At 33.4% G+C, this 13,554-nt stretch overlaps 1 protein-coding gene across 1 annotated transcript in view; it reads right to left on the reverse strand.

The window, feature by feature from the left end:
* KCNH8 (potassium voltage-gated channel subfamily H member 8) overlaps positions 1-13,207 on the reverse strand; it is a 189,003-nt gene extending 175,796 nt beyond the window's left edge. Inside the window, exon 1 of the mRNA XM_015810734.1 lies at positions 13,132-13,207. Coding sequence (XP_015666220.1) covers positions 13,132-13,207 — 76 coding nt within the window. The remainder of the gene's footprint in view (positions 1-13,131) is intronic.
* Positions 13,208-13,554: the final 347 nt, after the last annotated feature.

Below are 13,554 nucleotides of genomic sequence, written 5' to 3' on the forward strand. Positions count from 1 at the left end.
AGCTTGCAGGACTGGCCTAGGGTAATTTTTAGAGGGGTTTTAATTATATTTTAATCGGACAATATTTAAATATCTTTTTTTAATTAATTTTAAATTTGTATTGTTATTTATGTATTTTAATTGATTGTCAGCCGCCCTGAGTCCTACGAGGAGAAGGGCGGGATATAAATCCAAATAATAAATAAATAAATAAATAAATGATGATGATGATGATGATTGACTATCTACTTATATTAACTGCTGCAGAAATGGTTGTAAAATAAGCCTGGTCACATATTGACTCACTTAATGATTAATAACTGAAATTCTGGTCCCAACTATGATTTTAAATCAAGGAAAGAAATGGTATCCAATCCATGTGGTACTTTGCCTCTATTAAATTGAATTCTGGATACACTTTTCTTAAGGACCAGTTCAATAAAATGTCATAAATTCCCCATGATAATATCTGTGATAATAATTGCAAAATTCTATCTATCTGTGATAATAATTGCAAAATTATTATTTTTTATTATTATCACAGATAGATGGCTTGTTGATGCACTTTTCTTTATGTTTTGACAATTTTTTAAAAAATCATTTAAAAATTCAAAACCTAGGCAAGATTCTTTCATCTCCTTTTTCTACTTACATTTTTTTCAAAACATTTTGTATCATACACAAAAAAAATATAAAACTTTAAAAATGTGAGGTTATTTATTAAAATTTCTCTTCAGTGTATATGCAGTTGGGCCAGTAGCAGATTTTGCATAACAGAATTTTTGGATTTTTTTTCAATAATCACCAGAGTTTAATTTGTTTTCCTGTTGATCTTATTATACTTATTTTCCTAAAAAGTACAACATATTTACAGTCCATGAAGAATAATATTAGATTAAGTTAGGCATGTTGTTATACTTGGTTTACTAAACTCAGTGATGGTATTCAGCCAGTTCACACCAGTTTGGCAGAACAGGTAGCTAATTTTTTGTTGCCCAGCTCAGAACGGACTTCCGGAAGCGGCATCCACACAGAGAACCGGTAGTTCACATATTTGAATCCCACCACTGACTAAACTGTTATTAATATGTGACATTAAGGCACACACGATTTTTGAACACATGAAGTTGATCCAAATAATCTGCAAAGAACAACTTCTATGGCAGTTTTTCCTTTATAGTTGTTTGCCTATGTAAGAATTGGAAACAAAGTTAAAAACTAGATGAAAGTAACAATTTTTTAAATTTTCTAAGCCAAAATCAATGCACCTTATACATAGCAAAACTGTTATAAAATTACATGTGAAGAAGTATCAAATTTGATATATTGGAGTGAATATTGATGGGGGGAATAAACATTTTTTTTCAGAAAAATGTATTCTGAGATCATTTTAACCAAATGTTCTGAGATAGCTTGATGTAGTCTAAAATATACCCACAAAATCAAGGAAATGGCTTTTCACAAAATTGTTCAAGGCAAGATCAGAGAAGTTCCTTTCATTTCACAAGGTTTATTGAGGAATATATATATATATGTGTGTGTGTATATAAACTGAAGTGTACTTCTTTCTGTGGTCATATAAAGTTCTCCGCTTTTTATATTTAGCTCTTGAATTGCAATTCCATATTTTAGAAAGGTAGAAGCTCTTTCAAAAGCCTTATGACCTTTATGACTTAAAAAACCTCTTTGGTATATATTTTCCATTGAATTAAATTCTAAAGCACTAGTATCAGCAGGCAACTAATCTCTGTAGCAATCTATCCTCTTATTGCTTTTCCTTAATTGTGCCATTTACAAACTGATGCTGTTAGCCACAAATTAAGGATAGTAAATGGACTGGAAAAAATTGAACCACCATGCAAACTGATACAATAATTTCAACATTAAAAATGATCATTTTGCTAGGACATGTTAAATTTTAATGGCCGAAAATCTAGTAGCAGTGTAATAAAATCAGCCCTTCCATGAATTCTTTATTGTTAACTGAATTTTGAGAAGAAAAAAAGTGTCATTAGAGTAATTGTTATGATTATATTGCTTTTAATTACATACAACAAAGTAACTTGAGGAAATAATGTAGCCTTTTCAAGAAATACAAAGGACTTAGTGAGTTCCTGCCTGTGATAACTAGTGAGCTGAGAGTAGCTTAAGTTTTATATTTCCTTTAAGTAACTCAACAGTAGATTTTATTTACATACCTCAAATTTATTGGAAATGTCCTTTTTTTTAATCCCATGGTGCAATGAAAAAAATCTGTAGCACTCTTAAAAAGCTATAAATTATACTTCTAATAATCTTCTTTATTAGCTTGTAATTCTAGGTTTCATTTGTAGGTGATTAACTTTGATAGTTATTTATTTATATTTCTATCGATAGGTAACAAACAATTCCTTAATGACTTAATTTTCTTCAGATATATTTTTAACATATTTTCATTTAATACATTCTTCATTTCATTTGTTCTACAACAAATGATCTGGATCAGAAAAATACTGATACAGATCCCAAATAAAAATGGATTTAACATTATTATGCTTACTTCATTAAAAAGTATGAATTGCCATTTAAAATACACGAGTGGTAAGAGAGGAAAACATTTTTTTCCCTTTTGTATTTCATGACATGAAAAAAGAAAAATTGAAAAAAAATGGGAAAGGAAGTTTACTAAGATTTATTCATGCTCCTGAAGATAAAGTTGGAATTACTGATTGCAAGAATACAGGAAATTGTTTATTTTTATTAGACAGTAAACTAATGCTATTCATTTGTCATTGTAGGAACTTGTGCAGTGATCTCTTTGTTCTTTTCCTATATAGTCTATTATATTTATTTCCTTTAGTCACACTCATGCCATGCCATTTAAAATTATCCTCTTTTGGCATCTGTTTCCATTCTATGCTTCATTATTAGAATAGATACCAAATATGCATTTATTTGTAATCATAGATGAAGGTTCTATATGATGCATAATACATCAACATATATAATAGTTTAAAATTATTATGTTAAAATTATAAAAGAGAAAACGAATACAAACCCGATTTATCAAATCCTATTTAAACTGCAATTTTTTATAGCTATCATAACTGAGCAAAACTTTGCAACATTTTTAGAGGTTTCTGAAAAATTATCCACTAGCAGAAACAGTAAATTATCTTTCATACAGGAGTTTTGTAGAACTGGGGCTTGTATGGAAGATGGGGGCCATATTAATTCAGAGGACTGTCTATGGTGTAATGGAGCTCAAACAAATGTGAAACGGCCTTTGCACAAGGACAAATGTGACCTTGGAAGCTATATTGGTCTTCTGTTACTCCTTGACAAATATGGTTACATAGTAATATAATAAAGGTAGGAAAGTAAAAGGATAGAAAAAATTCCTGTCAACTGTCACACTCTTCTGCGTGAAATGGAGAAGATGTTATACAAATAATTAAGAATCAAAGAAGTGTTTGATTCATAATAGTGTTATTACATTAGAGAGGAACTCCATCCTAGTTGAAAGGTTTGATTACAAGTTTGATGTCTGCAAATCTAACTCTAGCATGTGCTCCTTAGATTCTTGTAGAGAACCTAATAGGAAAAATGTTTGGCTGAAAAGTCCAGTTTACAGAGGCAAATTAAAAGAGTTAAATATATCTCCCCTCCACACCCAGAAAAAAATAATTTTAATCAATATTTCAAGTGATTGACCCTTGCAAGTATCTCTACTGATATACAGCCAAATTTCACTTCCAGGATTGTGTTTGATATGCAGTGAGAAAGAGAAACATTTTTCTTAAACCTCTGAACTGAATTGCCTGAAAGTCTTCTACTATTTTAGAAGTGTGCTCTGTAAAGAACAATACTTAAACCTTTGGCCTAGAATAACACAATTGCAATAGACATATAGCTATTTCCCTGATAGTTAACAAACTTAAGTATAGCACTGAAGTTTTTTAAACATGAGAAAAATGGATCACTCCCTTGTCAATTTAACTCCATAAAGAAACATATTTGCTAATCAAATTACAGCAAGTGTAACTGCTTGCCCTGTAATGAGTAAATAAGGAAGTATTTTGGCTCTCCACTATTTCATTGTGGGATTAATACTTTAGTAAAAGCCTCTCTTATATGGATTGGTCTCTGAAAAAGTTTCAAGCTTTAGGTGATTATTAGAAATTAATTATAATAAAACTAAGATGGTTTTATTTATAGAACACCTGTTAGTAGCTTCAGTAAACAGAAAATTAATGATAATCACATTGAGTAAATTAAGATCTTTATTTAGGAATTTTCTTTCAATCCTCTAATGAGTGAAAGGAACAAACAGTTTTATATTAAAGTAATTAAACTATTCAACTTTGTCAGCATTACAGGAAGCCATGATTTTCTCTTGCTGTCTGCACTAAAGAAAGCACTAAATGGTTACTGTGATAATTACAAAAGCAGTTGATAGAAAAGAATGATAAGCATCTTCATATTTAAATGGAAAATAACTATCAATTGTAATTTAAAATATAATTCCCATCTAAGTTTAGGAATTTAGAAGCAGTATAAATTACCATGCTTATTCAAGTATTTAAGGGCAAAATATAACTATCCATTCATTAAAAAGAAGATATGAAAATAAGACTGGGACTGAATAATCACTATTTTATTCATGTTATTTACTCAGTAACTGCAGATGTGCGGTGAAGAAAAACACACAGGACAATTCCTCTCTGAAGGTCTCTGGATAAAGATCAGCTGGTCATTTCCACCTTGTTTAGGCAGCAAACCAAAAGCTAATATGATCTATCACTCTCATTCAGGAGTCTCTGATCACCTATCTGAATTTGCAAGATTTGCTGAGACAAAGCTTTCCAAAGTGTATGGATCTCTTTGAGTTGTCCATAAATGAAGCGTAGGCACTTTATTTAGACCACTCACTTTCTTTCAGCATAATTTATTTCTTCAGATTATTGTAGGGTGAAACAAATAGATTGTTTCCTTGTCATAAATTTAAAAAGATAAGCTCTGCTTGAGCAAAGGTACACTTGAATACTCAGGCTTAACAGTCTAACCACATGTGAGCTGATTCAGATCTGGTTTTATAACTTTAATTGGTTTTATTATATTGTTCTTTCAAATCAGGGTACAAGATGTTTGGGTTTTTTGTACAATTTGTATGACCGCTCAACTTGCAAAATGTGACTCTGCCAAGCTAACATACATCTATAAACAAAACAAGATAACAAAAAAAATCCACAACCACTTACCATAAAACAGCACAGAGACTAAATATATCTAATCAAAATCCTAAACCAATTTTCTAGATAGGCTGACCGCAAATTCCTCTGGTTAGGGGAAAAATATAATTTTTGAAGGCTTGCTAACGGCCAAAAGAGTTGGGGACATCTGAATCACAGGGTTATGCTGTCCCAAAAGGCAGGCACAATGACAAAGAAGGCATACCTTCTGGTTTTCATAGATGACTTTGTTTTATGAAAAACTAAAAGCAGTATTTATCAGTTGTAGATTCTTATTAAATTTCTGGCATTAATGTTTCTATTTCATGGTACTGGTGATTGCTTACTCAGCAAATTGATTAAGATTACTTACGATTTGCTTACTCAGCAAATTGATTGAGATTACTCAAAGTCAACACCTTTTCAGTTAGCACAATTTCAGAATTGTGTTAATCCATCTCCATTGCGAGAGAAGACAGTCTTTAAATGTTTCAATATAATTATATCTAATCTAAATTTCTAGTATTTCACAAGGAAAGAAAGTAGATAACATGAACTTCAGTTCAATTCTCATAGATACCAGAAAAGAGAAAAGTGACTACAATGAAGCTTTAATTAGAGGATTCTAGGGAATGTATTATAATCCAAGGGCAATAATTTTCAGCTCCACACAGAACTGGGCCATCTTTGTTTTGAATAGACACCTATGGGAAGACAAAGTAAAATTATGCACATATCAAATGTTCAGCCTTAAACAGCCTTTTTTATAATTAGCATAGAATTCTGCCTATATTATGGATATAATGAAAGCTGATAACCTAGTCTGTGGGTGTCAAACTAGATCGCATCACATGACATATCGTGATGTATCGCAATGTTTTTGGCTTATAATTTCTTGTTAAACTCAAATATTTTCCCTGCATATTAATGTTATACTGGCCTCTTTCAAATTATTTGGCATCTTTCTTTCTTCTAGCATAGACTTTATTATGTTTTGTTAAGATTGTAAAAAAATCATTCTGAAAGTATTTATAGAAAGAATATGATAATCAATCTGGTTCAGTCACCTTTCCTTCTTTAATCTTTTATATAGCTTCAGAAATGCCCCCTGTTAGTATAGGTCCATTCATAACCTAACTCTGTGCCTCTGAAACTCTTCAGTAAATTTTGTTTCTTTAGATATTCATCTGTAATGGTGTGTAGAAAAGACCTTGGGACACTTGGCAAAGAAATGCTGTCAAGGGAACAATCAGATTAGAAATAACATAGTTTGCAACTAAATTAGGCAGGGCAAGAGACTCAGAAGAGACACTCCTTGGTTTCTTTGATTGTAAAAAGATATGGTAGAGAATAGTATATTTTCGGACTTGCAAGATTCTGTCAATATAGCTTTACGATAAACTAGAATTAGCTCATCTGATTATGATTCCAATCTAGTTTACCCAAGGACACTAACATCATCTATTTTCTCTAGAGAGATGTCACTTCCTTTATGCAAATTGGAATAATGTTGATGAAATGCTTTTTGTATGGCCTCATCCACTTATACTGTATCTCCCTCTTGTAATTTCAATATCATTTTCTTCTCACAATTTATATCTGGCCACTTCCGTGGTTTATATGCAAACTTAATTATTTCTACTTTTGATAATTCATGCTTATTTCCATTTATCTTACTATTAATATAATTAATCATCATTGTAAAAATTTAATTTATCAAGAAATACTTATCCTATTTAGAAATACCTTTAACTCTTCATCTTTCTTCTATTTCATCCAAAATAACTTGATTTTTCTTTTGACTTTTAAAAATTCATTATTATGTTATATAAAATGATGTCTGATAAAAGCTTTTCTTGCATCCCAAAACATGTTTAAATTAGTGTCTTTATCTAAATTGTTTTTACATTTTTATTTCTTTTCCCAATTTTGTTTAATCTCTATCTAAAAGAACTATATTTTCTTGTATAAACCAAATGCATTTGAAAAAGGCTTTCTGAAGCTTTATACCAAGCTAAATCCCAAAATGGTACAGAATTCCTGAAGATTGGCATTCAGGCAAATTATTCATCAATATACAAATATACAAAGTAAGCATATTTATAGACCATTCTAAAGAAACATAAGAGCTAAGAAAGAAACAGAAAGATCAGTACATATGGTCTCCAGTAGCCAACACCCAGATAAGCAAGTATTAATACCAGGCAAACAAGCAAGCAGAAACCAATATCCTAATCAAGGAACTACCAAGAAGAAAACACCATGGCAAATACTATATATCACAGGTGTCAAACTCGCTACATCATGTGACGTGTCACGACGTATCGTGACTCTTTTTGCATTGCCGGCAATGGGGTGGGCGCGGTTTTGGTATGATGAAACCAGCTCACAGGCCAGCAGTTTGGCACTCCTGCTGTATATAAACGGAAAATAAATTTTACGCTTACAGTTACTGATGATGTTACCTAGTTGGATAATGAAATATCTGCAAGCAAACAACCAAATTCAGAGAGCATCAAGGAGTCTACAGTCCAACACTGATCTACGTATTGTAGACCAAAAAACTTTATAACAGAGATGGAAAAAGCATGGACTAGAAACTACATAAGGCCCAAAAGCATCCTTGTTATGATCTCGATGATAATAACTTTTGTTATTAAATGCCATAAGCCTTAAAGGGCCTATATTATTCATTTATCTCCCCAGAATGGGTCCTGACATAGCCTATTTTTGGAATGTAGACTGATATGATGCACAAAGTCTGACATGGCGCTCAAGCTAATATAAAGATGTTAATTTTATGAGATACTGCTAGGGATATACTTGGATCTGATTTTCTATTAAAGTCTACCATGCTATGTACAGTATGTATTGTATATATGTATTTTATTCTGATAGATTAAACAACTCAAGAAGCTTGGAAAATTCTGAAAAAATGTGATTATAAAAGTCTAGCTCAATACCACTGAAAAATAAAAATAAGAAATCCAAGAAGAAACAAGCATGGTTACACAAAGAACTCTTTGATAAACTGAAAGACAAAAAGAATAACTACCAAAAAAAATGGAAGGAGGGACACATAATTAAGGCAGAACACCAACAAGTATCCCAAGCTTGCAAAGATGGTCAGAAAAGCTAAAGCTCAGAATGAAGTAAGAGTCGCAACAAATGTAAAAAATAAGTTTAAAAGTTTCTTTCAACATATAAAAACAAGAAAAAAATCAAGAAAACAATCAGTCCACTAATGAGAGAAGTTAACGGACAGTAGAGAAAAAGCAGAGCTGCTTAATTCATTCTTTGCATCTGTCTTCATGCAAAAAGGCAATACAGCCCAACTACCAAAAACATAATAAAAAACATACTAGGAATACCGATTAAAATAAAATAACCAAGAAAATGATAAGGGAACACCTGTCCATTCTAAATGAATTCAAACCACAAGGACTGACAGATTACATCCCAGAGTTCTGAAGGAGATGTGATCTCCAAACCATTGAGATATATCTTTTATAGATCTTGGAGTACCAGAAGGCTGGAAAAGAGCTCCTGTGGTTCCCATCTTCAAAAAAGAAAAAAAAACAGATGCAGGAAACTACAGACCAATCAGTCTGACATCAATACCTGAAAAAGATAATAAAGCAACAGATCTGCGAACACCTAGAAGCAAGCAAAGTTATAACCAGAACCCACCATGGTTTTGTCAAAAACAGATCAAATCAAACAAATCTTATTTCATTCTTTGACAAACTGACTAAATTAGTGGATCAGTGAAACACAGTGGACAAATCTACTTAGATTTCATTAAGGCATTTGACAAAGTAGACTACAACCTACTTCTTGGTAAGCTAAAAAAATATGGGATAGATAGCATTATTGCCAGATGGACTTATAACTGGCTGACAAAGCACACTCAACATGTGGAAGTAGTTCCTTAATGGAATTATTTCTATAGGAAGTGAAGTAAGTAGTGGGGTACCCCAAGGCTCTGTTTTAAGCCCAGTATTCTTCAACATCTTCATAAGCAACTTAGATGAGAGAATAGAAAGGAACTCATCAAATTTGCAGATGATATCAAGCTGGCAGGAATAGCCAATACCCCAGAAGATAGGCTCAAGATGGATCTCGACTTGAATACTGTACCCTATCTAAAAAAATGAAATTCAGTGTAGAGCAAAGTAAGGATTTACACTTAGGAAAGAAAAACCAAACATACAGGTACAGAGTAGGCAAAACTTGGCTCAATAGCAGCAGCCAAAAAAGCCAATGTAATTCTAGACTGCATTAACAGAGGGATAGAATCAAGATCACCTGAAGTACTAGTACCACTTTTTAAAGCCTTGGTAAGATCACACTTAGAATACTGCATCCAGTTTTGGTCATCATATTATAAAAAAAAATGTTGAGATTCTGGAAAGAGTGCAGAAAAGAGCAACAAAGATGATTAGAGGCTAAAACATATGAAGAATGGTTGCAGGGACAGGGTATGTCTAGCCTGGTGAAAAGAAGGACTATGAGTAACATGATAGCAGTGTTCCAACATTTGAGAGGTTACCACAAAGAAGAGGGGGTCAAACTACTCTCCAAAGCACCAGAGCGCAAGACAAGAGACAATGTATGGAAACTAATCAAAGAGAGAAGCAACTTAGAACTAAGGAGAAATTTCCTAACAGTGAGAGCAATGAGAATAATTAACGACTTGCCTTCAGAAGTTGCGGGTGCTCCATTACTGGAGGCTTTTAAAGGAAGACTGGACAGCCATGTGTCTAGAATGGTATAGGGTCTCTGCTTGAGCAGGGGGTTAAACTAAAAGACTTTCCTTCTGATTTTGTTAATCTGTATAGATTTCTTGGCTTTTAGTAATAATCTTAAATCTCTTCCATTCAATCATCCTAGCGCAATCTGAAATTTACTTCGAAACTCATTTACTTTTCTTTTTTCTTCTGTGTTTTCTTTACTAGTTTACATCATATTGATTCTATCAGAGATGATGAAGAGGAAGATTTGCCATGCACTGCAAATGATGTGTTTGTGCAACATATCATTGATGAATACACTCAAATGTACTTGAAATGTGACATCTCTTAGGCTCAATATAAGGTGGTAACCACTGGGGCATTTTCTTGTAATGTGAACTGGGATTCAGTTCATCTCTGTATTAGCATGAGCCTATGATTTAAATTTATGCCCTTCTAGCTTCTTCATCTAGCTGGGTGTGTGAGGAGATAGATCCAGGAACGATCTATTTGCCCCAATATCTGGAAGCTGCAGGAACATGGATGGAACAAAACAGACTGAATTCAAACACATGGGAGCTATTGTTTTCAAGGAACTATACGACTCTTTGGCTGCTCCATATTGGATACAGCATCAATCCATATGAAAAAGCAGGTTCATAACTTGCGAATCAAACTACTTTTTATTTATACAAGTAATACTGTGTATTGGTATTTTTCAACATTCCACTCCAAATGGTCACAATAGCAAACAATTAAACAGCATAATTAAAATGAATAATTAGTACAATAAAATTCTACTATGGCATTACATGTAGCACATTACTGCAAATGAAACCAAACTGAAAATTTGAGACCACAACTGTCACCAAAGTTTTATATGAATCTCAAATTTCTGCACACCATGGTATTCCTTTTGAGAATATTAGATATCAATAAAACCTACAAACTGTTGTAGGGGCTATCATCAGTGTGGCCTGCCTTTCAAATGGTCTTTGGGGGAGAAGATCTTTCATCTCATCTAATAAATTACCATTTTTCTATGGATGAATGTTACATTTCATTTATTAGACTCTGCTGCTATCTACACCATTTCTATTAAATTCAAGGGATTTGACTCAAGTTCTGATGTGAGAAATTCATGCTGGTTAAAAAAAGGTGAAAATGTTTTTTATATCATTGATTTCTCTCTCCTCCTGGATATTTATACTTTAATGATAGTGCTATATAAATCACAACATTACCATGAATTGTTTTCTACACCACTGCCCAGAATTAGAATTAATTCTCCATTGGATTGTAGATGTATTGCTGGATTAAAGTCTTACTGATGACAACATAATATATCCTTTCAAAGGTTTAAATTAAAAGAAGTTCCATTAATTATAGCCAATGTTTTTACTATATAATCTAAATTTAGTACTTACAACATCACAATATTATTATCAATGAAGAACTGAAATTTGTCCTGAAACAAATTTTTGAATTTCAAAATATATATTTCACACTGATGTTTGTTATGGTATTGATTATGTCTTTAAATTTTCTCCACTGAAATATGTAAAAAGTGTTTTTGGTTGAATAATGCTCCACCCTCAATACTAATATTTACAAGTCACATTAGAAACAAAAACAGGCGGTCTATCCCATAGTCAAGTAACTTAGGTTATATTTAGCAGCACTGTAGAGATATTGTTCTTCAAATTACCTGTGATGCAGCATTCAGTTCTTCAGAATCAAGGTTCTTTGAATTCTAAACAACTAAATGTGGGTATGTTACTTTAATGTACCTATACAAGTAAATCTGACTTGGTGTGTAGCATTTATTTTTCTTTTTGTGGTAAACAAAAATACATGAATATTAACTATATAGATGATGCTTCACTAGTCCGTCAAATCCTGCAAGATTTTATCTGTATGGATTAGCTTCCAGTTGGATTACTTGGGTATACTTTGTAATCTCTTAAATTAAAATGATGACTGAGATACAAATTGAACAAAGTGATTATTTTATGCCAAAATAAAAGCCTAAAGTTATAATTGAATTTTACTGTTCCAAAATTAGTAGAAAACACAATTCATTTTTTACTGATTTCTGTCTCATAGGACAGCAATTAACACATTAAAACTCAAAAAAGAATCAGTATCAGCATCACCCATTGACTAGGAATGCTGACTCCAACACAATACATTTACTCTCCCACCAAAAATGTAGCATTTTTAATAATGGTAGTCATTAATAACAATTGTTCTAAGAAGCAACCATGAAATTAACAATAGTATGTGTGTATTGTTATTGATTATTTAAATAGCTACATCCAAAATATCAAGGTTGATAGCAACAAAATATGTATACAAAACCTTAAAAATGTTGTCCGTGGATATGCATGTATGTTTGTGTATGTGTCCAATTAGTCAGACATACATAAGCAAGCATATCTCTTCTATGTGAATACAATTTATCAAAAGAAAGCCATTGAATAGAGATTAACTGAAGCAGCATATGTGTGTTCAGAATGGAAGGAAAATGTCTTTGTAGCTCGTTAACAAAAACTCTAAGAACAGCTAAAATATTAAAAGCAGATGCAAACAAGCTTGACAAAGATTTAGATTTAGAATATGGGTGATGATGCCTGGAACTATCCAGGGTCCTGAACGTTTGCCATTCTCTTTTTCCCCCCTTCTCCACTGCCCTAATAAACCCATTCATTAAGCAGACGGATATAGACTTCATTCAGATCTCCGACAACAGCTGTCTAGCCAATATAAAACCTAGTTTCTAAGAATTAATCTTTTAAGAGATTTTTTTTAAAAAATATCAAATCCGCAATTCAAATGTGCTCGTTTGTCCCTCTCCTATGCCCAATACACCATACTTAGAGGCAGATTAAACACGCTGTATCTAAAACCGGCGCTCAGGTGGGCTACGGGAGGTTAGGGGAAACGGGGAAGGAACCTAGCTTGGATCATAGTTTCTTTTGTGTATGCCAACGTTTCTAAGCGCTCAAAGAGAATGAAGATAATAAGAGACCCCTTACAAATAAATAGTAAAGTTTGATCCAAGCTATTTCCCGATTATTCCATGGATCTCTTTTCCAAACCACAGCTGGACTCTGGGCTAGACGCAGAAGGATAGTTCTGTTCCTGTACCACGAGAAGCTCTCCGCCTCTGACTACGAGGAGATAAGGCTTGCCTGGGCGAGACTTACGTGTGCCGTCAAACCTAGTCGCGATTGTGTCCAAGAAGGTATTTTGAGGTGCCAATAATCCTTTCATAACAGGCATTTTTCCAGCACGGTGTGAAATTCTCCATCAAAGTTTGCCTGGAAAGAATGGGTTGTCGGAGGAGGGCAGAGGAGGAGGAGGAGCACCGTGGACTTTCCGGCATCGGGAATGGATGCTACTTTCGCTGCTGTCGCTCCTGCCGACTTTAGCCTAGCCGAGAAAGCGCCCGGCTTACCAACGCCGCGAACACGCTTGCGCGCGCGCTCAAACTAGCCACCGCCCCCTACCTCGCCCCCGCTTTGCCCTGAGTACCCCTAGCTCTTGGGATCAGACGCTCCGGCGGCCGCTGCTTTGACGAGATAGTCGTTGGATGCAACCAGAGAAAGAAATGCGTTTTGGCGGGAGGG

Source organism: Protobothrops mucrosquamatus, unplaced genomic scaffold, assembly GCF_001527695.2.
Source record: "Protobothrops mucrosquamatus isolate PMUCROS unplaced genomic scaffold, P.Mucros_1.0 scaffold18, whole genome shotgun sequence".
In the NCBI taxonomy this organism is placed as follows: Eukaryota; Metazoa; Chordata; class Lepidosauria; order Squamata; family Viperidae; genus Protobothrops; species Protobothrops mucrosquamatus.